This window comes from Felis catus, chromosome C2 (genome assembly GCF_018350175.1).
Source record: "Felis catus isolate Fca126 chromosome C2, F.catus_Fca126_mat1.0, whole genome shotgun sequence".
Taxonomy (NCBI): domain Eukaryota; kingdom Metazoa; phylum Chordata; class Mammalia; order Carnivora; family Felidae; genus Felis; species Felis catus.
In genome coordinates, this window is record NC_058376.1 from 69,161,367 (window position 1) to 69,183,413 (window position 22,047).

A 22,047-nucleotide genomic window follows, 5' to 3' on the forward strand; every position below is an offset into this window, starting at 1 on the left:
CCTGTATCCCTTGGGTAAATTCCTAGCAGTGCTATTGCTGGGTCATAGGGTAGGTCTATTTTTAATTTTTTGAGGAACCTCCACACTGTTTTCCAGAGCGGCTGCACCAATTTGCATTCCCACCAACAGTGCAAGAGGGTTCCCGTTTCTCCACATCCTCCCCAGCATCTATAGTCTCCTGATTTGTTCATTTTGGCCACTCTGACTGGCGTGAGTTCACCTCTTCTTTTTAACGTGGCTACTTAAGATTCTATACATGGCTTAGAAAACTTAAGATTCCATACACGGCTCGCATTATATTTCTATGGACAGCTGTGCTGGAGAACAGGCCTGTGGCCCCGCGACTAGAAGGAAAGCTCCCAGAGGGCAGGGGCTGTCTCTCTTCTTTGCTCTGTGGCAAGTCCCTGTGACCAACCCCCTGGAGGTGGGTGCGTGTCAGGACTGGCTGCGGAGAGCCTTTCCAGGGCTCACACTGGGGCTGCATTCCACTACATAAGGTCATTGTATGAATGGTCCTATCGTTAAGGCGTCTGTGCTCATAGAGGATGTTGTATGTTTCCTGGCCTGGTGACCAAACAGGCAACCAGACGAGAGAGCATATTCATCTATTCTCCATGCAAGTATTTCTCTCTGGAAGTAGTGCTCAGGATGTTGATACTGGGTTCAAATATCACAAGGCTACATTTACCCAGTACCTACTATTTTCCAATGCTGCACTGATCCTTACACAGCTCTGCGGGGTAGCTGTTAATTCCAGTGTACAGAAAAGGAAATAAGGCTCCAAAAGGAGAAATTCTCCATAGTTAGAAATGAGTGGAAGTAAATTCCAAGACCATTTAACAACGCTGCCTTCTGAGTCTGACCACTAGGGGGTCAAGAGTCTTCACATATGAATTGTACTCTTAATTCCAGGACCTCTGATCTTTCCAAGTAAGAAGCCTAGCACAGAGCTGGTGAGAAGGCAGGTGGCTGCTAGATCCCCTTTGTAAGAATTCCCATTCCCACCAGGCCCATGATCTATAGGGTGGTCCTAAGCCACAGCTGAAATGGCCCTTTGATGCAGAAGCAGAATGCATACACGGCCATTCACATTTAAAGACGCTGCAGCTTTTAGGCCATTCTCTATCTCCTAGGATTAGAACCTAAAACGTCTCAAGTGGTCTGAGCCTAAGTCTTCCCGTATTAAAACCAAATGGGAGGGGACAGGATTGAGAGCCTTAGTCTTCTCTCCTTCCTCTGTAGCTCTCCTGTCTTGTTTCCTTTCTGTTGCCCACATCTCAATTATGCAGGAAAAAATTTTAGTAGATCATCAGCTCTAACTTCCTCAAAAGTGGGAGCTGAAAAAAAAGGTTTCATGTTACTTGGGTTTTAGGTACCTCCTCTGCGTGCCTAACCAACTCCATTCCTTTAAAATGGATCACAGAAAACAAAGGCTAGCCCAGGATATAGAGATCACTGAATTTAAACCCTTTATTCTGTAGGAACAGAGGTCCAGAGGTTTAAAGTCACACATATGATTGGTGAAAGCTGGGACCAGAACCTTGGATCTCTGACTCATAATTCCCTATTTCCTCGGCAATAAAGAGAAAGTCAGAAAAGGAGTATTATAGACTGAACTTTTGTGTCTACCCAAATTCATATGTTGAAGTCCTACCCCTCGGTGTGACTGTATTTGGAGAATGGGCCACAGAGGTGATAAAGGTTCAATGAGGTCATAAGGGTGGGGCCCTAATCCAGTAGAGCTGTTGCCCTTATAAGAAGAGGAAGAGACACTGGTGCTCTCTCTCTGCCATATGAGGACACAATGGCCATCTGCAAGCTAGGAAGAGAGCTCTCATCAGAAACCAAACACACCCTCCAGAACTGTAAGAAAATACATTTCTATTATTTAAGCCAGACAGTCTGTGGTATTTTGTTATGGCAGCTTGAGTTGACTAATACAAGGGGGGAAAGTAATTTTTATTTATGGATATTGAAAAAGTGCATAATGTAGGGGAAAGCACAGCACCAGAACTGTCCAAGATGAGGGCCACTCAGAGACTCTGATCAGGTGCCACTTTCCATTTGGAATGCTCCAGCCCACAGGCACTTGAAGGTCATTAAAAGGAATGAGTCACTCAGTTAAATAATTTGGGGAAAGCATCCAAACTATGCACATTCTGTTCTGTGAAACAGCCTGTCTTTCAATGATGTAGGGAAGCAGGGAAAACATTGGCCCGGGTGCACCTCACCCCCTCTGGAACCTTCCCTGGCTACCTTAATCCTCTCATACAGTGTCCCTCAAAACCAGGTTGGGAAGCCTATCTCCTGAGAGAGGAGAAAGTGAGTCTGACCTTCTGGTTTATAAGCCCCTGGAAAGGCTTATAAGCTGAGGTCAAGGGAGCCTCGTCATAACTCTGAGGGTCTGACAAACCCCCATGTCCTTTCAGACATCAGGCCTTTAAGCAGCAGCCAGTGGCCTGAACTGGAAATGTTCTCCTCAGTGGAGGGGCTTCAGCATGTGGGGGATACACTAGCAGCAAAAGAAACAGTTTTACTTATCGTCAATGTTTTTCCTGGAAGTTTTACAGTTAATAAAGTTGATAGAATTTTTTAAGTACAGAGGGGAAAAGGAAGACAAAATAATTAGTGTTAACAGATTGGTATGTTTATCTCCTATATATTTTTCTGAGTTTTACAAAATTTTTATAAATGAGCAAGTATTACTTTATAATGATGATAAGAAACACTGCTCATTCATTCTCCAAATATTTCAGTACCTATCCTATGCCAGGAAGTTTTCTAGATGCTAGAGATACACCAAAAACAATATAAAGTCTTTCTCTTCCTAGCATTTCTAGTTAGAGGTTCAGGGGGAGTGGGAAGATGGAGAGTTCTGGGGTTAGGGTGGTCAGAAAGGGTCCTCTAAGGAGGGGACCTGGAAACAGAGACCTGAAGGAGGACAGGGAACGGCAGGGGAAGGCCCTGAGGCTTGCTGAAGCAAGGGCGGTGGGGAGCAGGGAGGTGACAGCATGACCACAGTGGAGGGAGCCTGGCCAGGAGTGGTTGATGAGTCTGGAGAGCCAGGTGGGGCCAGTCTGGCCTCAGTCTCAGTGTGAGGGGAAGCCATAGGAAGGCTAGAGCAGAAAAGTGAGGTGATGTGAGGTTGACCGTGTCTCCTGGGATGCCTCCCTTGTTCTCAGGAACCACATTTCCCCCATTAGACTAAAAGGTCCTGAGTTCAGAGCTCAGCACGCTTTCCCTTGTGGGTTTCTCTTCTGCCCGAGAGGGGCGGAAGCAGGAGCTGCAGGCCTTGGGGAGACTGACAGCTCATCTCCCACCACGATTCTCGCTTCCTGAAACTCACCTTCTACAGTCAACTCCACTGTCACCTGGCGGGCACCACTATCATTGGTGGCTTCACAGGTATACTTTCCCTTGTCGTCCTCACGGACAGCATGAATCACAAGGCTGAAAGTCCCCCGGATACCGCAATCTAGCAGGAAGCGGCCCCCACCGGTGATGGGTTGCCCATTTCGGTGCCACGTCACCTGGGGCTCTGGGTAACCCCGGACCTTCAAGGAAAAGAAGAAAGGGTGAGAGCTTATACTTAAGGAGTGCTTCTTATGTGCCTGGTGTTGTTCTGGGTGCTTTTGCACGTATTAACCACTTAATCCTCATAACATCCCTTGGAGCAGATACTACTTTCATGGCATGAAGAAACTGAGGCACGGAGAGTCTTTCGGTAGATTTTCCGAGGCCTCACAGGTAGAAAGGGGCAGAGCCAGGCATCCTGGCTCCAGAGCCCACTATGCAAGTGACTCAAGCCTGGCTACATATTAGAATCACCAGGGGAAGCTTTAAAAAAATACTAGTGCCCAGCTCCTACCTTGGATAGATTAAATCAAAATTTCAGGGGGTGGGGACTAAGCCTGGGCATTCTGGACCAGGGCTTCCCATTTGGATATTCAAATAAATCACTTGTTAAAATGCAGATTCTGCTTCTCTAGGTCTGGGGTGGAGCCAGAGATTCTTCAGTTCAGACAAGGTCTCAGATGGTGCTGATGCTTCTGGTCTCCAGAACTCACCCTGAGTGGCAAGGTTCTAGACTGGAGTCACCCGGGATGGTAGCCATGGTAGCCACACATGGCAACGGAGCACTCCAAACAGGGCTAGTCCTAACTGAGCTACACCATAAGTGTGAATTACACTCCAGTTTTGAAGACTTAGTGTGAACAAAAGAATGGAAAATTATCTTGATCATTTAAAAATGTTGATTACACATAGAAAATATAGTATTTTTGACATGTTAAGTAAAATATATTGTTCAAATGAATGTTACTTGTTTCTTTTCACTTTCTTAATATGGTACTAGAAAAGTTACAACAACACATGTGCTTCTGCTTGATGTGTTCATGGAGCTGTGCAGCTCTAGACGGCTGTCTCTAATAACAGCCGCCAATATCTATTGAGTGCCAAGTGGTAAGCACTTTCCTAAGTACCTGTAGCCTTACAGTAACTTGTTCAGAGAGAGATGTTTCCCCAAAGACGGGAAGATTAAGAGGAACAAATTCCAAGAAAAGAAATCACCTTGAGTTTCAGAGAAAGAAGTTTCCCCAAGGGCCCTCCAACCCCTGAAACTCAACAGGCTCTTCAGAATGGACTCATCTTTGGAGGAGCAGGATTCAGACCGGCCCATTGATGCACAGCCTCGGACCCAGAATTAAGGGATTTTAGCACTGGAAAATGCACGGAAAACATCACAAAAATCTCCCGAGAAAGAAAATGTTTGCATTATAAACTGGTGGTAGCAACAGCTTTTTTTTTTTTTTTTTTTTTTTTTTCCTACCCATGTATCCACTGCAAGACAAAAGAGACTGGACATGGATGGGACAAAACCACAATCTGCTGGATGACCCCAAACTGCATTTACAAAGAGAGCTTTCAATGACCTATAGCAATAATCCTCCTCACATCCCCAGCAAGGTCAGAGAGATGCTATATCGGTACGAAGGAGAGAGGGGGAAAGCAGGTACATGCGCTGCACATCGGCATCCAAACACGGCGACTCCCCTAAGCACGCCAATGCAGAAACAACCATGCTAACAGCTTCAGGAGCTGTCTTTGGACTGTGCTCGTTTCCATTCCCAGGCATCCAGCCATCAATTCATCCTCAAACCCATTTCTCAGCAGCCAGCATGCAAATGTCTTCCTAGGAAAGGAAGCCTGGAATCACAGAGAAAAAAGCCCCAACGTGAATAATCCCCTCTCTGGTTATTCCATAGTCATCCCTTCAATGCCACTTTATGAACCTCACAAGGCCTGCCTCCCCATCCTCCCTAATATGTAGTCTGGCCTCCATGAAAAACGCAAAAAAACAAAATCAAAACTTCAAATCAATCCTACCCATCTTATCTATAATTTCTGGAAACAAAAAATCCCTCTCTCATTGAAATCTAAACCATATTCGTGACAGAAACTGAGTATCTGTGAGGGAATGCTCAGATTCTGAAGTCACTTCCCCCCGAAGCAGAAAACAATGTCTGAAGACACTGCAGCTTCACCAAAACACGTCCTATCTTTTGTCTTTTAATTTTTTTTTAATGTTTTTAATTTTGAGAGAGAGAGAGAGAGAGAGAGAGAGAGAGAGCGCGCAAGGGAGGGGCACTGAGAGAGGGAGACAGAGAATCCGAAGCAGGCTCCAGGGCTCTGAGCTGTCAGCACAGAGCCCAACGCGGGGCTCGAACTCACGAACCATGAGATCATGACCTGAGCCAAAGTTGGATGCTTAACTGACTGAGCCACCCCTGTCTTTTTCTTTTTTTTAAAGCTTATTTATTTTGAAAGTGACAGCGAGTGAGAGTGGGGGAGGGGCAGAGAAAGAGAGAGAGAGAATCTCAAGCAGGCTTTGCACTGCCAGCGCAAAGCCCGACTTGGGGCTCAAACCCAGAAACAGTGAGATCATGACCTGAGCCAAAAACAACAGTCAGACTCTCAACCAACTGAGCCACCCAGGTGCCCCTCAAGTCCTATTGTAAGGTTGATGGTGCTGAAGGGGGCCACATTCACTTGGACAGATAAGGTCTGACATCTATTATAATATGAAACAAAGTGTTAACAGTGGTTATCTCTGGGTCTGTCCTCTTTTCTTTACTGAGTATTTTCTGGTATTTCTGCAAGTAACATAGCTGGCCTTTGTGAAGTAGAAAAAAAATGTTAAATGAATATATGTATTTCTTTTATATTACTATGTATAACGAATATATAAACATTCATTAATCTGTCAAGGCCCTCAAGGTACTTAAATCTAGCAATGGAAATAAAAGCACTCGGCAAATAAACATTATGCAACTTTGATGGTGATAAATGTTGTGTACCCATATAAAATCACATCATCCTGTGACGCTATCTTGGCACAAAGGTTCACACAAAGGAACATCAGACAACAATTACTTTGTTAAAACATATTTTTAGGAAACAACTAATGAAAGACACTCTTTCCTACAAAAGGAAGCCCAGCCCGTTGGAAGTACTATAGTGATTTTGCAAACCACCATGGTCTTCTCCTCCACTCTGTTAGACACAGCCAGCCTAACCTCCAGAAGATGATTAGCCTCCTGACAGTGTCACAGAAAGGGAGTGCAGAACACTGTAATGGGAGGAGATAAATCATTAACTGCACCAGAGGCATCGCTAGCATTCCATTAGCAAGTACTCTGGCCCCCTGCAGCCAGGCCACCTCTGGTGGCCCATCAGGCCCTGGGGCATCAATGATTAACTGGGACTTTGCAAGTATTCTAGACCTCAGGGACCCAGCTCCCTCTTTCAATGTTCCTCTTGCTTTCTACACCACCCTCTCCTCCTCTGCCAATTTACCCCTGAAATGTCCTGTTAAAATAAATATCCAGGAATTTTTAAATATGCTGAAACTGGCACCTCTTAGAAAGTTGCAGTTTGCAGTAGGACTTTTGTAGCACCTTGCACCTGAAGCACACACAAGGATTTCTGCGACCTTGCTCAGTTCCAAGGTCTAAATGATTTGCAACTCCAATTCTTATCTTCCTAATATGAGAAAAACCTTCCACCACTACCTAACATTACTTAAAGACAATCAGCTTTATGTAAACCCATTTTTACTGTCTGTCCACTATCCTGGACTCCTGGATGAGAAAAGGAGAGAAGCCTGGGTTCACACCTTTGGGATACAAGACAACAGCCCTGCCTTCCCTGGATGCCTTATCCGCCTTCATCACGAACCTTCAGCCAAGAACCCACAGCTAGAAATTTTGCAGTTTGGTCCCAGGTCACACTAAACACCCACTGATACTTCAGTTTTTAGAGGGCCTTCACATACAGAATCTCATTTCATTCTTGCAACACTAAGAGCGAAGTGTCTTGGGTTGGGGTATCCAGAAGCAGAACCCAAAATAAGGGCTTAGGGAATCCCATCTGTGAACCCTTAGCCAACACAGTGTCTAGGACTGGGTATACTGGCCTGGTGAAGGGGATCTGGGTAGGGCTCCAAGAGTGTCAGTGACACAGCACACAAAGCCCAAAGGGCTGAGGAAAGAGGCCCAAAGAAGTAGATGATTAGTCAGTAAATGGCACATTAAGTGGAGATCTCTCTATTCCTCATTGTAAATTCATGGTTTTGGTAGGACAAATACTGTAGAACCTAAAGCACTGATAAGTGTCTTTTCTTTCTCTAATAGACCTTGAATCTCTCATTAAAGTAATATCTGCTCTCCACTTTGAGAAAAAGTCAAAGAGTTCATAAAAGATATGGCCAGGCCAAAAACAAGTCTTGGGTGTTCCCCCAGAGTAACAATCGGGCAGTGCTATAGAGTAAATGCTTGTGTTCCTCCAAAATTCCTAAGTTGAAATTTAACTGCCAATGTGATAGTATTAGGATAGGGCCCTTGGGAGGTCATTAGGTCCTGAAATTGAAGCCTTCATGAATGGGATTAGTGCCCTTAGAAAAGGGATAGTGAAAAGCTCCCTCACCTCTTCCATCATGTGAGGACACAGCAAGAACAAGGAAGCAAGCCTTCACCAGACACTGAATCTAGTGGTGCCTTGATCCTGAACTTCCCAGCCACTAGAACTGTAAGAAATAAATTTCTGTTGTTTAAGCCACCAAGTCTATGGTATTTCTGTTATGGCAATGTGAACAGTCTAAGATAGACTGGATTAGTGCCATACATGTGCCCAAGACACCCCCCAGGACATTCAATGTGATACAGGGAGGGCAGCTTGAGACCTGAGGCCTGAGTCCTGGGACTGGCTTAGCTACCTAGCCTCTTCAGGTTGTATTCCTTCTTTCACAGAAGAGAAAACAGCTCCTGATACCTAAGGCCGTTTGTGAGACAGTATGTTTCCGAATAGTGACCCACTTAGCTTCCTGTCTCTCCCTCTAGTCTCCTCTGGGTCCAGCCCACAGCCTTCCTACCCTCTAATCCTCCATACAGGAAAACCAAGTGACCACAAGGAGACATGCTCACGAACATGAACAGCTAGCCTTGCCTTTTCACCATAATGAGTTTTTGGAAACAGCCCCACAGAGGGTCATTCTAAGGAGAATCATATTTTTGCCACAGTAACCACATTTAATTGGAGGTTGTGTTCTTGAACAAAAGCCTGGGATCAAATAAATCAAGAGCATAACCAACAACTTGTCATAAAAATAAAGCTAGAATAACCATAACCCCTATACTAATTTAAAATAGTAAAACTGTGCTCCAGTTCCATAAAATGTCCTCACGAACCTTTATGTCCTCAAAAGGCCTGTAGAGGGAATGGGGGCTCATTCTGTATGTGTTGGGAGATGAGGAGAAAGCGGGCAGTTGCTCAGCTGCTATGTTACACCCACCTGTTATACTCAAGAGACATTTTTTCAAAAGCTGGTGCTGTTTTGAAATTTACTTAATGACCGAATGAAACATTCTTAAAGGCACTAAGACTCTTGATTTTTCTCTGCCATGTGTGAAGGGCTTTCAGTCTATTCCAAGGTGCTCAGGACAGGCTACCGTGGCCTACCACAGCCTAAGGCCAGAGGAGCGATAAGCTCCCTGTCTCCACAACCCTGGCAAGACTCGGGGCAGCATGTCTGTCTTCTTAGCTTGGGGAGTGGTAGACAGGGGGTGATTTTGCTGTTTTTGATGATCTCCTGCAAGTCCTTTGTTTCTGGTCAGGCCTGTCTCCACATGCACATTGCAAGCCCACACAACTGAAGGCTGATGTTATCAGCCAAGTCGGGCAGGAGATGTATCTGAGAGTCCACCCCTGTTGGAGATGGAGGGAGACCAAGAGGAGAGAAACCAGGATTGCACTGAGGCCGGGGTGAAAACAGGCCGCCCAGTGGGATGCTAGAGAGCTGAGAAGGTAGGTAGACAAAAGAAGCCATGAGCCGTGAGCTAAAAAACTTCGGGGCTGGGAACAGTAGACTCGAGGGGTTACCCAAGACTATCCATTGGAATCTCGTTGAGTCACTGAATCGATGCTGGGAATGGCTGAGCCCAGCAGATGGACATTTCAGAAACCTGTTAGGCGGAAGTTTCTCCCCTGAGCAGGACAATACTGACTCTGCAACATGACTGTCTACCGGCTTAAAATTCCCTGACTGCCTGCAACACAAGATTCTGAACTTCTTACCCTATTTCAAGGCTGTTTCTTACATAACAAACAAGTTCCCCTATGATAAATTACTTGGTCAGGGCTGGTGACTTGAAAACTAAAAAATAACGGGAAATAAACCAATGGTGCAGAGGAACTGGTTGAAGAGGAATCCTCTGCCCCAACTCTAAGTATAAGCTCACTCAGATAATAAATAAATGCATATGATACACAGAAAGGAGAATGAAAACATTAACACCCCAAACAAATTCAACCACAAAAAATGTCTATAAAACTGACATCATGGATGTATTATGAGGGTGAAGAGTGAAGGGTGAGCCACGGGCATGGCATGACCAAGCTTGGGGGTCTGTGTCTGTGTTAGCAACTGGCACACAGCCCTATAGACAGGCAGGCACTTCGAATAATCCCGTTGCCAAAAGTCAAAAGCCTTAACTGAACACACAGAATCCATCAGGAAGAAATCAGACTAGCCAAAAACAGCAGTTAGTGAGAAGCTGAAATTCTGGCACACCCTGCCCCTAGTCCAAGGTGAAACAGTGAGGGCAAAAGTGGTTCCATGAGAAATAAAATCAGAATGTAAAGAACCATTCCTCAAAGTGGCTCAGCAAATGCCACATATGTCTTCAGGGACAGATGCCGAAAGTCTCCCTCTGTGATCAGCCACTTCCACTTTTTATGGCAAGTTCCATGGCCCAAGACATGGGCACCCCCGCACCCCTATATGTGCAAGTCTGAGAACTTCATGTTTCATCCCACTCAGAGCACAAGGCAGGCGATGTCTTGGCAGCCTTGGGTTACACCTCAGGCCCTTCAGAATCTTTCAAAAAAAATCTATTTTCCTTTATCTAAATCAAGCTTACCAATGCACGCAACTTTTTTTATTTGATTCCCTTTTAATGATACAAACACCTAAAAACACCTGAAGCAGTCCAACAAAGAAACAAAATCCTAAGTGTAACCAGGACTCCTTACATATTTGCTCTCCTAGTTCCCGTAACTTCATAGTTTCCTTATGACAGCAAGTGTCCTTCTGTTTAAACTCCCAGTTGCTTCGGGGGTGGCTGCAGGATTATTAAGCCCTACCAGCAGCCTCTCTTCACAAAGCCCCGGGGTTCTCGGTTTACTCGTTCTCATGATGACTTTCAAGGACATGGCCTCTCCAGCTGATGAGGCTGGCCCAGGAGCTCTCCATTTCTGCTACTGGGTTGAGATATGCTCTCAGACATATTAAAATATTAACAGGAGGCATGTGGCATTGCAGAGATTTTAACAAATATGTGCTGTGGCTTGGTTTTGTTGACTTGCTCGAGATCTCCTGCCCACCTTCCCCAGTGTAAGCCGCACACCCCATGCCCCTCTGCCTACCACACGGTGGGAACACCAGTCAGTCAGCTGCCTCCTGGCCAGTGTGCCTGGGCTCCAAAAATGGACACATGATCCAAGCCAGCCAATCAGAGCTCTTCACTGCAATTTCAAGTTAGAATAAAGGGAAACCAAAGCTGTCTCTTTTCACAGAGATCTCAAGCTGGGAAGATGCAAGCCTGAAGCTATCTACAGCTATCCTCTTCTCCCGTCCCCGCCCCTGTGTTCTTGCCCCCACCCAAGAGGAGGAAGTCACCTGCTGAATAAGACATTACATGCACAGTGAAGAAAAGAGATGGAGACCTTGCCTGACTGAACTGTGTTGGACTCAGGATTCACTCAGTTGTATAAGACAACTGATCTCTTCTGCTTAGCCCAGGTAGAGGTGGTTTCTGTCACTTGCAAACAAGAGTCCTAATTTGGGAAGGCATACTGTCTCTGGAATCAGACACATCTGTGTATGAATGCTGTCTGCCCCGCTTACCAGTTGCCTAACCTGGGCCAAGTTATTTAACTTACGTGGCCCTCAGTTTACCCAGCTGTATGATGGGATGATACCAGTATCCACTTGCATGGAAAAGTTAATGATCAAATGAGATAAGCACATTATGAAGAAAGTCTACAAGTTAGGTCTCTCTCTTCTCCTCAGAGTAAATAATTCTTCATAGTAAGGTACCCCAGAACCCATTCAGCTCCCAGCTTTATTGACAGTGTGAAAATGCCCTAAGAAACATGCATACTTGTAAACCTCCATGCTTGCTGGGCTTCGTCCTGTACAACTCACATCCTTAAAGACACCCTCAAGGTGTTACACTCTCAATTAGGTAAAAACCTAATACTTTGAGAACAGCTTCTGCTTTAGTTGAATGGACTTATTATATTTACTTGAGAAGCGATCACTGTTCTTATGTAGCATCACAGAGCACATCTCACAACAAACACGCAGTCTGTACTTTTCACTGCACCACCATTCCACTCCTGTGACACCACGTGGACCCTGGAGACAGAGACTATCCCCTGATTTCTGCCTCACTGACTAATGCAGGCCTGGAATTTCAAGGGCATGGGTGAGTGTCAGAAAGGAAATAAATCTGGGGTAATAAATCTGGAGTTTCTAGCCAGTCGTGGCTGGACCTGGAAGGAGAGACAGACATACCTCACTGGCAGAACAGATGCATCTCGGGACTGCTCCCCAAACAATATGCAGACCATTTGGCAATGCCTCCTTGCCCCTCAAAGAGCAGAGCCCAGATACCGTAAGACTCTAAAACTGGCCACAGGTCATACCGGAAAGGTCCTGTATGATGAGGACTCTCTGAGAATATGAAGTATTCCATTTAAAAGCAGAGGTGGGCAAAAATGAGCCGAGGGTCCCAACAACCCCAAAACCTCTTGACTCGGTCCCCTTGGCTTGATTTCCAATTTTTAGTCTCTCCAGGCTGCCCCTCTGACCCAACACCTGCTCCACATACACGTTACCACACAAAGCATGCATTCTGCCTGGATTCTCCCAGCTGGCAGGCTGTGAGGAAGGGAGGGAGCAGGTGGGATTTTGAAAGTGGACCTTTCAGGCTGTCTGCATCAATATGGCCAGGACAGTGTCTCTGCAATACTGTCAGAAAACACCCGGCACAAGGGGCAGAGAGCAGACATAGGAGCTTGCTACTTTATGGCAGAATGTCCTCTCCAGGCCCCAGTTGCCTCAAAGTATCCTGATCCACATAGAGAATCATGCCCGGTAAGGAGTCAAAAGTTGCTCCTTGTTCAATGTCAGTGTCTGACTGCCCGTCGGGCAGAAAAACACGATCAAACATGTTTTGCTTTTTTTTTTCCCCAAACATGTTTTTTTTTTTTTAATGGTTTTATTGTTACCAAGACAATACACGTACATGACCAAAATATCGGTTGGTACTAGAAGTCATAACAACAGCAACAACAACAAAAAAGAAAGCCTCTGCTCCACCCCTCCCATCCACAATTTCTACCTCCTTTAGAGAATCATCTTCAACTCTTGCTGCCATTTCTTCTGGTATTTTCTCCCATATTTCTAAACAACAGCCATACATAACTACTACTTTATTCTTTTTAATCTTAGGGATTATTTCCTAACTTCTCTGTATGGAATCTGAGCTTTTAGCTCTCAAATCCCCCTCCCCCTTAAACACCTCCCCTAACCTCCAATAATAACATCATACATTTTTTATGTCAATGTATAGTACTTTTTCATTTCAACTTTGCTCACTGTCCAGTTGCAGAGTATATTACAATTAAATGTTTTGAACTTTTCATTTTTTCTAGGGTTAATAACTGCCATACTTTTGTTTTTCTTAGCTTTTTTAAGAACATCAACTTCTTAGGAGAACTATAAACTTCTTCTCAATAATGATCAAACACATCAGATAACTAATTCACCACTTGCTTTGATTTTGTTCTCCTTTGGAGATATCCTTCCTGGAATATTTTGTCCTCCTCCTCCAATCTAAACTGGATGCTTTCTAAGCCTGATGGATAGTGGTCCTTCCCCACCTCTTGGACATTTCCTGGTGTCTATCAACATTTTGACTGAATATATCCTCTTCCAGTGGTTTCTTAAGAATGAATGCATAGAAGTTTACAATTTTTAAACCTGGCATTTTTGAGTGTCAGTATTCTAACTTTATGCTCAACTTACAGTTCATCTAGGAATGGAATTCTAAATGGAAAAAAATTTTTTCTTCAACATTTTGAAGGTATTATTTCATGGCATTTGAAAGCAATGTCGCTGGCATCCAGTGTCGCTACTGACAGGTACAGTGCCACACCGATCGTTCATCTCTGATGTGCTGCGCACGCGCATGTGTGTATGTATGTTTTACTTCTAAACTTTTAGAATCTTCCCTTTTATCTCTGACAGTCTAAAATGTCATGAAGATTTGCCTTTGTGTGGGTGCTTTCTCTCTTTTTAAAAATGTTTACTTACTTTTGAGAGAGAGAGAGAGAGAGAGAGAGAAGGAGGAGCAAAGAGAGAGGGGGATAGAGGATCCCAAGCAGCCTCTGTGCTGACAGCAAAAAGCCTGATGCAGGGCTCAAAATCACAAACTGGGAGATCATGAGCTGAGCCTAAGTCTGACACTTAACAATCTCAGCCACCCAGGCGGCCCTGTGTGGGTGCCTTCTCTGTTCACTCATATTGGATCTTTGGTAATAGTCTTCTCATTATTGGTAAACTTTGTCTTTTGATTTTTAGGAATTTGTGTTTTGACAATTCTGGCTCCACTGTGTTTTTTTTTAAATGTTCTTTTTCTAGAACTCTTATGAGTTGGATACTAGCCCAACCAGTTGACCCTCTACATTTCTTTTTTTTCTCACTTATTTCCTTCTTCCTTATTTTTGTTTTCTCCAGGAGATATGCTCAATTTTATTTTCCAGTCTATTGAAGTTATTATTTTGGCTATCATTAACCTCAGAAAACTCTTTCTTTTTCAGTTTTTCAAAGCTGTTTTGAATAATAGCCTCTTCTTGTTTAATGGAAGCAACATCTTATCTCTAAGGTGAGTTTAAATTTCTTCAAAGTTTTCTGTTTTTTGTGGCCTCTATTTCTATCTGGTTCCTTTCTTGGTTCTTTTTGTCTCTTTCCTAACAGAGGCTTCCCTTGAACATCTGATGATCCTCCACTGATGTTCATATGTATAAGTGAAGAAATTAAAAAGCTCCATGCACACAGGTGGGGCCTTGGCAACTTGTTGGGCCTCCCAGTAAAGTGGTAAAAACCCTCAACTGTCAATTTTTGTGGAAATTCTCTCTCGAGATGATCTGTTTCCACAAAGAAGAATCTTCCCATTTGCTGCTTTGATGGTGGTGATGGGGACATGGAATTACATCTGTCTACCAGCATTTAGCACTGGGAGTGAGGGAAGGCCATGAGGCTCTTATTTAGTATACTGACTTGCCTGTAGTCCTCTGGCTTCAGCTGGGCCTTGTGTCCAGGAGTTGAGAGTTGGTCAGGTTCCGTCTCTCCATAGAGAACCGTTGGTCTTTCAGAGTGTAGAGAAGGAGTAGTGGTCTGGTGCACAGAGCACAGGAGGGGATTCAGGCCTAATTGATTCTTATTAGACTTTTAATCAACCCTCCAGTTTTCAGCTTCACTGCACAACCCAGGCTTTGAAAGTACTTGATGCCTCCAATTCCTCAGCCCTTTAGGAATTTTCTGGCACAACCTAGCTTATTTTTCTTGTTGTCCATTCCCCTAACCACAGGCACTGCGGTGCACCTAACCACAGGCACTGCACAACACAAAATGCTGAAGCCAAAGCCAGTCAGTCATCTATTCACTTTCGATTGTCCATCAACCTGTTGACTTCTCTCATCTGCTTTTGTTTATGTTGCCATAATTTTACAAGTTTCCATTTTCTTTTTTATAAAAGCACATTTTAAGGATGGTCATTATAAAAAAAAAAAAACAGAAAATAACAAGTGGTGGCAAGGAGAAACTGGAGCCCTGTGCACTGTTGGGGGGAATGTTGGGGGGAACATTGTGGGGGGATGCGCACTGTTGGGGGGAATGTAAAATGGCGTAGCTGCTGTGGAAAAAAAGTATGGAGGGTCCTCAAAAAATTAAAAATATAACTACCATATAATTCAGCAATTCCACTTGTGAGTATAAACCCTAAAGAACTGAAAACCAGGACTTGAATGGTTATTTGCACAACCACGTTCGTAGCAGCATTATTCACAATAGACAAAAGAAGGCAACAACCCTGGTTTCCATCAATAGATGAATGCATAAAACAAAAGGTGGTACACACATAGGATGGAATATTATTCAGCCCTAGAAAGGAAGGAAATTCTGATACACAATACAATGAATGAACCCTGAAGACATCAGGCTGAATGAAGTAAGCCAGTCACTAAAGAACAAATACTGCCTGATTCTACTTTTAGGAGGTACCCAGAGTAGTCAGAAAACAGAACGGTGGTTGCTGGGGGTAGGAGGAGGGGGCATGCGGAATTATTATTAATAGGTATAGAGTTTCAGGTTTCTAAGATGAAAAAAGTTTGGGAGAATGGGTGGTGGGGGCATTAAGTGCCGCTGAATGGGACATTTAAGCATGGTTAAAATGGTCAACTTTATGCTATGTATGTTTCACACGATAAAAAAAAAAATCAATGAGTCATATGTATGTAGACTTATTTCTGAATTCTGTTTTATTTCAAATACCTATAGGTGTATCCCTTTGCCAAACACTACATTGCCTGTAACACAATAGCTTTAAGTATTAAAATCAAGAGATAAAAGTTTAAAAAATGTAATTGAGACCAAAGTTACTTCTCTATTTAAAAATTTTCCAACAGGGGCGCCTGGGTGGCGTAGTCGGTTAAGCGTCCGACTTCAGCCAGGTCACGATCTCGCGGTCCGTGAGTTCGAGCCCCGCGTCGGGCTCTGGGCTGATGGCTCAGAGCCTGGAGCCTGTTTCCGATTCTGTGTCTCCCTCTCTCTCTGCCCCTTCCCCGTTCATGCTCTGTCTCTCTCTGTCCCAAAAATAAATAAATGTTGAAAAAAAACAAATTTAAAAAAATAAAATAAAAATAAAAATTTTCCAACAGCTTCTTATTGCACTAGAATAAAATCCAGTCACTATGGCTCACAAGGCCCTGCACGGCCTGGTCCCTGCCTAGTTCTGCCCCACTCTGTCCTTACCCACATAGGCTTTCTCTCTGGGCCAGGCAGTAAGACGAACACAGTAGTTCTCCAGCCAGGAGTGGCTCCCGGTGTGCTGGATGACAGGGGTGCACAGCCTGTCAGAGCATAGACAGCGCCCTGAGAGAGGCTTGTGTGGAGGACTGTGGGAGCATATAGAGAGGGAGGATCATTGTGGTTACTACAGCAGGAATCCCAGGCCACCTCTCAACACAGTGCTGTGCTCCAAGGGAGCTGGGCTGGGCGACTGAAAGGGCTGGGTCCCTAGAACAAGCCATTCAAGCTTTACCAGAAGCCAGATGGTCCCCAGTAGCTCTGCTGATCCTTCTGGCAGCCCCTCAGGGACCCCATGCTGGGATGGGCCAGGAGAGGTGACTCCTGAACCAAGGAGGATCCCAGGCCGGGCGGTGCAGGTGCAGGCCAGCAGAGCCCTGGGGCTCCCTCCAGTTCTCTGAATGTCCCTCCACAGACAGTTCCGGTATAACCAGGGCAGCTATTTTGGCTTGATCTAGTCCGAGGTGAAGTTCTTACACAAGCTCAGGAATTTCAGGGCAGGACTCCAGGGGACACAGGAAAGAGAGAAGAAACAACTGCCAAGACCCTCAAATGAGGTCCTACTGTGAGCATGCCTGTGCATGTGGTGCTTCACTGGGTGTGTGTTGGGGGCGTGTTGGGGGCAGGGGAATATCAGAGGGGTTTGAATCCTAGTTCAAAACACTCATTTAAAGCAGATTTAGACTTCCCAGTCCAAGCCACTGAAATTTATTTCTGAAGAAGCATCTAGAAAAAATGGAGGGGAAATGCTGCCCAGTTATTTAGTCAAAACAAAATTCAAACTTTCTCCCCCTCCCCCAACCTGCCAATGTCCCTTTTGCTTATGTGATCCTCAGGGATCCAGAGGGACTGGGGCCCAGCTGAGCTGGTACCAAGTATGTTCGTCCCCAGAGGAGGCCAGCCCTGCAAATGGCAGCTATAGTCATTGCCTAGAAGTCTAGGTGCCTCCTACACCCCCAGAGCCGGTGAACAGGGTCAGTGGATCCTGCTTTGGCCTAAACAACCCCCAGCTAGTAGAGAGGGATTCACAGCCAGTCCATTTCCAAGACTGCTGTAAGAGAAGCTCAAAGGTTTCCTATGCGGGGGGCGCTGCAGCCCAAATAGGCCTTCTTCCCCAACCCCTAGAACATCCCTAATCCAAGAAGGATGGTGAACAGACATCTACAGAAAGCTGGAGCATCTGCTCTCCTCTTCTTGTCACAGAGAACTGGAACAAACAAAAACAGTGCCACCGTTACATAAAAGCTCTTGTTACTAACGTGGGTTAAGGAGTCTGTAGGCAGGGCTTGCCCCCACCTCAGTGTAGGTAACTGCTGAGGCCAACCAGCTGAGAGAAGTCCAGGTGCAGTCCAAGCAGCTGTTAGACACGCTGGCAGGCACCAGGGTCACCCTACATAAGGCCTTTACTGAATGAAGCAAGTCAGCCATAGTCACCTCCAGGCCTGAGGAGAGGGGTGGGGAAGAGGTAAAGATGGGTGGGGTTGGTCCCCTGGGGAGTGGCAGGAAGTGGCAGGAGAAGCAAGTTCTAGGGAAGAATGTGCTGATGGGATGTTTTGGGGGGAAGCCGGCTGTTGGGAGTGGTCCTGGGGGCTCCTGAGAAATTGCTTGGTTCATACTTTCTGTTGTTTGTTAAAAAAGGTCATCTTCAGGTTGGGTATGGGAAAAGGATCTGTAAACTTGTTATGTCCCTAGAGAGCCCACGTTATTCCAGAAAAGCTTAGCTCCTTCTACCCACACCACTCACCTTCTCAGGGAGCCCCCAGACTCTGGGAATTCCTGTAACACTCCCTGCCCCCTCCACCAAGCCTGCTGCAGCCTGAACAAGTCAGGGGGTTCCTGCCCCGGAGACAGAGGGGAGCCAGGCCAGTCTACAGCCTAGAAGGAATGGGCACGCCTGGGGCCCCAGAACTCCTGGCCCCCAGAGAGCTGCAGGACGCAAGCATGAGAGCACTGTTTATTCCAAAGCCGTTTTCTGTTTTAAGAGCCTCACAGCTGGGTCCAGGGCCAGGGTCCCATTTCCAAAGTCGGTATTTTTTTCCTTCTTTTTGCTGGACAAGGAGAAATGGAAAAAACCAATGTTGCTTTGGCCCTCACTCAGCTTCTTTTGAACTGATTTCGCTGCCCCTGGCAGGATCTGCCACCAGGGTGCAAGCCACGAATGCGGGCCATGGCAGAGAGAATTCTCGGCTCTGACTGCCCTGCTGGGTCATCTGAGGGGAAGACCCATGGAACACAGGGAAGTCTGACTTGCACGACTCACCAAGGCCTGCTCTAAGTCAAAGACCCCTAAGAGCACCCTGGGCTCAGACCACTGCTACTCCTGACCCCTGGCCACAAGAGGGCCTAGTTCTCCAAACACACCTGCAGATTGGATACTGGGGACAGAGCTCCGTCTCTCAGTAGGTAGTAATTATTTATAAAGCCCAGAAAAATATCCCAAAGTCAGAGCTAAATGCCAATACAACCAATTCTCTGTTATCTCCCTTTTGCAAAAGGAGATAACTATAGTTTTTATATTTGCATATAGGATGTGTCACACATCAGCTTTACTCTCCTAATTTTGCCCTTTCAAAAGCACACATCATACACTGCTAGGTGAGTAGGACAGACACCCTAGCGATGTGCACGGCTAGTAGAACCAAGTGGGGAGAAAGTCCAAGATGCTCCATCCCTCCCCTCTGCCACTCCCCTAGGACTACTCCCTCCCTCTCTAGAAAGCCTCTCCAACTATCCAGCCCCCTCTGATCTCCCCCACCTCCCAACTTCCTGCACCTACACTATTATCTAAAGGGATTACATTTTTAAAGCCAGCAGACATTTATCTGATCTCAAAACGGACCGTTTAAAATCAGGCCTATTTCAGAAAATCTGGGGCAACCAATCGCCATTACATCATCTTTCATATTTCTTTCTGCCCCACAGCAAGCACGGTGACCATATTTTCCATAGAATCAGGACGCATTATCTGACAAGTGATTTATGGGCAGCCTCCAGGTGCAAAAAGGAATCGGTGTTATAAAAGTTTCAACATCAAAATATTGGAACTCCAAGGATAGCTGGATGACTTTACTGGAAAAAGTGAGAATACTTTAAGTCAGAATGGCTCACAACAATCTGGGATGACAGCACCTTTACCACTAACACAGGTTATGATTTTGTTTATTCCAGGCACATTTGGCACCACTCCCTGTAAGACTGTGAGTTACTCAAGAGGGGGAACTAGACATTACACCTCTTTTGAAGTTCTCTCCATACCCAGCATGACTACTAAATCCACTACTGAGTGGATGGGTGGTTGGCTGATCTCTCTTCTCTCCCAGCTCAAGTGTCATTTCAGAGACACCTTTCTTGATTTCCCAAATGAGGTCATGCTGTTATGTTCTCATGGCACTGTGTGTTCTTCCTTCAGGGTCTTATCACACTGTATCATTCATTCTATGCATGGTTACTCTCATCTGTCCCAGCAATAGGCTGTATCTGCTGCCCCCAGAAAGAACTATAATGGTTTGGTTCACCGATGAATCGCCAACTGCTAGCACTCTGCTTGGCACACACTAGGTGATCAATAATCTGTATTTTTAAATTAATGACACAGCCTCTTTGGTAGGTCCCAGGACTCCATATTTCTCCCTTGCATCAACATTTTTATTAATTACTTGAATGAAGATTACACAAGTCTGCTCAGGAAAACTGAAGTTGGCATCAATACTGGCCCCCAGAGAGCTGCAGAGCATAACATGTTAGCTAACAGAATCAACATTCTAAAGAACCAAAGGTCCAAATAAATAGAAATGAAAAGAGAACAAGTCATGTGAAGGTTCTAAATCCTCAACTAGGCAAAATCTGAGGTGGCGGTAGCTCACGTGTAAAAGGAGCTGGGCCAAAGTCTCCTAAATGTTACTCACTCTCAAGCCACTAACAAAGCACAGTGTCCAAATAAGGAGAAGGCAGTCCCATTCAGGCTGACCACCAGATACAGGTGCCACACATTAATGGAACACTGATGAAGGGGCTCATGATCTGCAAAGCGGTCACTGCCCTGTTGGCACCTTGTAGGTGTTCAACAGAAATTTACTGAAGGAACATAGAGATTAACTGATGGAAGTAGATACACTTAGCCTGAAATAAAACACACCAAATAAGAGCGTATCTATTTTTAATATATGAAGAGCTCTTATCTAACAGACTCTCTGTGTTGTGCAGCTCCAGAGGACAGAACAGGGATATATGGGTCCATCATGTAGGCAGGCAGATTTAGGCTCATACAAGGAGGGATAACATAAATGTAACATGGTAGATCCTCACCTGCACAAGCGTCCATAAGGAGGCTAGAGAACCATCTGGCTGGGATGTTGTCAGTCAGGGATACCTTCCAACCCAAGTCCCAGTTTTCTAAGAATTTAATGGAACTGGATGCATTAAGGTGAGAGAGGACATGAAAGAAATATTCCATTTGTAACATAAATAACCTTTGTGCTACAAATACAGAGCTTAGAATGATGCATTCCTTGAAGGGTTTCATAAACTCACTCGCGAAACTATCTGGTCTAGCATCTTTTCAGGATGTATTTCCTCAACCTTTCCAGTTTCTTCCACGAAACTTTTCACGTTTTCAATTTCTTTTTTAGTCAATTTTGGCAGCTCCTATTTTCTTCGAAAAATCTGTTTCTTTCAAGATTTTCAAGTGTATTATCAAAGTTAAACATGAAAATGTCATTTTTGTCAACTCCAGATCAGTGGTTAGAGTCTCATTTCTACATTTTGTGTTTTTCTTTGGTTGGCCTGGTTAGGTTTACCTATGTCATATTTCCAAGAATAGTCCTTAAATTTATTAATTAATATCATTTTCCTACTTCATAATGAACTTACTTCTTCTATATAAATATCTTGCTTCTGTTTTTCTTCAGTTTGTTCTATTCTTTGATTTTATGAGTTGAAAGCATGGTTCATTAATTTTTAGTATTTTTTTGTTCAATAATAAAAGCATTAAAGTCTACACATATATCTCTGATATTGGCTTTATCCTGTTATAAACTAACTACTCAAAAAGTAAGACTGTTTTCATATGTAGTAACTATTACCAGTTAGAAAAAGTACACACACACACACACACACACACACACACACACACACTTCATCTAGGAATAAACTTAGTAAGTGCAAAGTTCCCATATAATGACAGTTTCAAAACTTTCTAAACAACGTATGTTTTGAATCAATAATGAAAAGTACTTTGCCCTTGGTTTCAAAGTAATCAGTGGGATTATGCTATTAGAGATGGAAATGTTAAAAAGCTATAATAATTAAAACCATTTTGGTTCTGATACAAGAGTATACAT

The 22,047-nt window shown here is 44.6% G+C and overlaps 1 protein-coding gene and 1 long non-coding RNA gene across 8 annotated transcripts in view; one reads left to right on the forward strand and one right to left on the reverse strand.

Moving 5' to 3' along the window:
* The window catches only part of MYLK (myosin light chain kinase), a 210,017-nt gene that overhangs the window by 134,706 nt on the left and 53,264 nt on the right, over positions 1–22,047 (reverse strand). For all 6 annotated transcript variants that reach the window (XM_019839242.3, XM_045036325.1, XM_045036327.1 and 3 more), the window contains 1 exon segment: positions 3,347–3,554. In XM_019839242.3, coding sequence (XP_019694801.2) covers positions 3,347–3,554 — 208 coding nt within the window.
* LOC109503478 lies at positions 1,808–20,098 on the forward strand. Of its 2 annotated transcripts, XR_006585107.1 has the most exons (7): positions 1,808–1,865; positions 9,171–9,360; positions 11,131–11,356; positions 13,651–13,764; positions 14,443–14,507; positions 19,631–19,786; positions 19,877–20,098. It is a non-coding gene; the product is annotated as an uncharacterized LOC109503478 (long non-coding RNA). The 2 variants fall into 2 exon arrangements; XR_006585106.1 differs by lacking the exon at positions 9,171–9,360.